The sequence below is a fragment of the Cariama cristata genome, unplaced genomic scaffold (genome assembly GCF_000690535.1).
Source record: "Cariama cristata isolate BGI_N322 unplaced genomic scaffold, ASM69053v1 scaffold34372, whole genome shotgun sequence".
Classification (NCBI taxonomy): domain Eukaryota; kingdom Metazoa; phylum Chordata; class Aves; order Cariamiformes; family Cariamidae; genus Cariama; species Cariama cristata.
The window spans coordinates 1-4,006 of NW_009603831.1; the positions used below are offsets into that span (position 1 = coordinate 1).

The 4,006-nt window shown below is 56.8% G+C and overlaps 1 protein-coding gene across 1 annotated transcript in view; it reads left to right on the plus strand.

The window, feature by feature from the left end:
- Nucleotides 1-81: 81 nt before the first annotated feature.
- TOR3A (torsin family 3, member A) overlaps nt 82-4,006 on the plus strand; it is a gene marked incomplete at its 5' end in the record, with an annotated part of 4,788 nt that continues 863 nt past the window's right edge. Inside the window, 4 exons of the mRNA XM_009695360.1 lie at nt 82-195; nt 950-1,215; nt 1,883-2,058; nt 3,963-4,006. The exon at nt 3,963-4,006 is cut by the window's right edge and continues 72 nt beyond it. Of these exons, the coding sequence (XP_009693662.1) occupies nt 82-195; nt 950-1,215; nt 1,883-2,058; nt 3,963-4,006 (600 nt within the window). The remainder of the gene's footprint in view (nt 196-949; nt 1,216-1,882; nt 2,059-3,962) is intronic.

Genomic DNA, 4,006 nt, shown 5'->3' on the forward strand with positions numbered 1-4,006 from the left:
CTGGGCTCAGGTGGGGGGCCACCCAAAATGCAAAAAAGACATTCGCTGGCACGTATCTGCTCAGACCCCTGCCTTTTCCAGGCTGGAGCTTGCCTTTGATGGGCAAGGATTACCTGGAGATCCTCTCCGCCTGGTACTGCAGCTTCGGCAAGTGCTGCAAGACAGGAGACTGCAGGATAGTCAACAATATCGCAGGTAAGTGCTGTGCTGTGCTTGGGAGACCCCAAGCAGTGCTTGTCTCTGCTGCTTCTCCCTGTTATCTCTTTTGTGGGTCTTTTTCTTTTTGTAGAAAGCGTATTTTAGCAAGCGGTGTACCTAAAAGGCATTTCTGAGCAGGGTGCTGAATTCATGGGAGGGCGAGGTCCTGAGCTAAGTCCTGTTTCCCACTATTCGTAGCTCTGAGACCACAAAAGAGTTTGGTCCTTACTGTACAGCACGTCTGCTCCAGTTTGCCATGAGCCCTGCCTTCATCCAGTAGCTCCCAGGCATATGCAGTGGGACCCAAACTGGCCCAGTATCCAGCCCCCGGTCGGGAGCGTACACCGAGAGCCGCGTGTAAGCCCTGCGCAGGCGTCATTGCGCTTTGCACCCCCTGAGACTTCTGGTATCCATACCCTCTGCTGGGACCTCATGAGGGCCTTTGGGCTTCACCGCTCTCCGCAGTCATCAAATACCTCCTCCCGCTTCCCAAAGGGAAAGAAAAAAACCCAAAACCAACCAGACCCAAAGATCTGTGTCTTTTCGCAGTCGGTGGCCAGTGCAGGCAGGGTACAGGCAGCCTGCGTCGTTAACCTTTAGCGCCACTGCGGACCCCTCTCAGCCAGGCAGCCCTGCCAGCGGGGGCCATGTGGGCTTCATGCCCTGCCATGTTTTCTCCTTTTATTCCCACCTTGCAGCAGCAGCTGGGCTTGCGATTTAAGCCTGAGCTCTTGCTCTCTCTTTCCTGCAGGGCTAGAAGCAGACCTCAGTGGGCAGCTCCACGGGCAGCACTTGGCCAAAGAAGTTGTCGTTCGGGCGGTGCAAGGGTTCCTACAGAGCCCACGGCCAGAGAAGGCTCTGGTCCTCTCCTTCCACGGCTGGTCCGGCACAGGCAAGAACTTTGTGGCTCGGCTGGTGGCCAGTCACCTGTACCGGGATGGGCTGAAGAGCGAGTGCGTCAGGGTGTTCATCTCACTCTTCCACTTCCCCTATCACAAGTACGTGGACTTGTACAAGGTGAGAGCCAACAACGTGGTGTAACCGTGGGGATGGTCCAGGGTACTGGGTCTGGCTGGGACAGAGTTTGTTTTCTTCACAGCAGCCCATAGGATGCTGTGTTTTGGATCTGGGAGTAAAACAGCGTTGATAACACACCGGTGTTTTGGCTACTGCCAAGTACCGCTTGCGCAGCCCCAAGGCTTTCTCCTCCTCTGCTCTGTTCCCGCAGTCAATCGGTTGGAGGTGTGCAAGAACTTGGGAGGGGACACACCAGAGAGCTGACCCCCGCTGACCAAATTCCGTGCCATTTACTGTCATGCTCAGCAATAAAAACTGAGGGGAGGGGATTTTTGGGTAGGAAACCATTGCTCAGAGACGGGCTGGGCATCAATCTCTTTGTGGTAGGTGTGAGTGGTTGCCTTTGCATCACTTGCTTTGATTTCTTTCTTCTTCATCTTTCCTTCACTTACTAAAATTCTCTTTATCTTGACTCACTCATTTCCTTGCTTTTGCTCTTCGTGTTCTCTGCCCTGTCCGGCTGGGTGGGAGGGAAGGAGCAAGCGGCTGTGTGGTGCTTAGCTGCCGGCCAGGGTTAACCCACAGCATCCAGGCTCAGCCCCTGCACGATGCTCTGGTGGCAGTGACCGCTGCTGGGCTCCTCACACTCCTCTCTGCTGCTCTGCAGGCTCAGCTGAAGAAGCAGATAAGTGAGACTGTGCAGCTCTGCAAGCAGTCCCTGTTCATCTTCGATGAGGCAGAGAAACTTCATTTCAGCCTCCTGGATGCCATCAAGCCCTTCATGGCTCACTACGACAACAAAGGCCAGGTGGATTACCGGAGATCCATCTTCCTCTTCCTCAGGTGATTTCTTGGCTCCCAAAGGGATGGGGAGGAACAGAGTGGTGGAATTTATCCCCCAAGGTGTGGGATCTGGGGGGCTCAGGCTGGAGGGGAGGGGACAGAGATGTCTAGCTCCTCCAAGAGGTGGTTGTCTCCATGATCAGTTTTGCTCAATGATGCTGGGCATCCTCCCTGGGTACGGGGCGTTCGTGGGAGGAGCTGAGGTCCAGCTTAGCTGGGACACCTGAGCCAGTGTCTAGGCTTTGGTTTAGTTGGTTCCTTTCCCATCCAAAGAGAGAAAGGCCTTGGGCATGTGCGCGCTCCAGTGCTGGCCCTGACCCAAGCCTAGGTGGGGTGCATTTGGAGGGAGAAGTGGGACATCTCAAAACGGAGATAGGAACATGCCTGAAGTAGCCAGTGAGAAATGCCAAGGAGAGACTTGGGCCCCCTTCAATTTAGGAGCCACAACCTTCAGCTTGGCTCTAGCAAGAGGTGTTCCCACAGGCTGGAGGTGGGCAGAGCATTCCTTCTCCATCTCCCACCATCCGGGCAAGTGTTAGAGTCTCCAAGCAATGGAAGCTGCCCATGGAGGACCTGTGTATGTGCCCCGTGCTTGTGGAGCTGACCACATTTCGGTCCTACCTGTGTGGGCCTCCGGCAGGAGCCCCGATGGAGGTGGCAGATTCTCCCTTGTTGCTTAGGGCAGGGTGGATGCGCTGCCGGCTGAGCTGACCTCGTGTCCTACCTGGCAAGCCACGGAGCTGTGGGCCGGGTAGGACATCAGCCCCTTTGTGCCACCAAGCAGAAGGGAACGGGGTGCCTTGAACCGCAGCAGTGTGTAATCCTGGGGGGGGTTTCATCACACCCGGTGGCAGTGACACCGACCTGTTGTGGGAGGGCTGGCTCTGCCCCAGGGCTCCTTTGGACACTGGCCTGGTCCTGCAGCTTTGGGAGATGGGGATGGGGTGGGACTGGCTGCCTGTCCTCAGGCAAAAGGGGCTGTTTCTCCTGTGGTCTGAGTGGGAGCAGGATCGGTACAAGCGGTTTCCCCTCGTAACAAGGCAGCGGCGGGGATGGGAAACAGTGCCGGCTTTTTAATTTTGCCTTCCCTCCATTTGGGGAACGGGTCCAGAGCCTCTGACACAAGAGGAAAGATGGGTGCAAGATCTGCATCTCCCAGTGCCTCTCTGCCTCCCACCTACACGAGCTCTGCAGCCAGCTGGTTCCCAGTATCACCAGCTCACTGGTAGCGGGGCACCTGGGGCTGGGGCCTGTTGTCTGAGGCTGTTGCAAACCCCTCGCCAGCACTCGGGGGCTGCCTGGCCTTGAACTGCTTTCCAAGGTGAGGGGCTGCCCTGGGAGCCTCAATGCCTGTGAGGACCTCACGCCCCCCCACCAGGAGCTATCCCCACGGTGGGTGTCCAGAGGAGTCCTCATGCGGGAACCGCGCTGCTCTGTCCCTCGGGCAGGAGATGTTTTGCCAAGTCCTGGACTGCCACTTGAATCCCTGCCATGGACCTTTGCTTCTAGTGGGACTCCTGCCGCGTGCTCTGCCCTCTAACTTGGACTTTCAGTGGTGGCTTGGTGAGAGTTTGGTGTGGAGCCAAGCATCACCTGCGAGGTCGATGGCATCCCAGGCAGGCCAGAGGACTGATGGAGATGGAGGATTCTGCTGGCTCCTGGTCCCACCTTGGGGGAGAAAGCGGCTGCCCCAGGGTCTGAGCTGTGTAGAAGATGCCTATAGAAAGGAGCTCTTTGGGAAGAAAGCTGGTTCCTCCATCTGCTGATATTCCAGATGCTGATCCTACGCAGCAAATCCTTCATTGCAGAGACCTGCTGAGGCCTGTCTGCAGGGGGGCTGCTGGCAGCTCTCAGCAGTTCATCTCCAGGGGCAGAGATGGATGACTTCCCTGCTGTGTCCACAGCAATCTCGGCGGCAACACCATCAATGAGGTAGCCCTGGACTTCT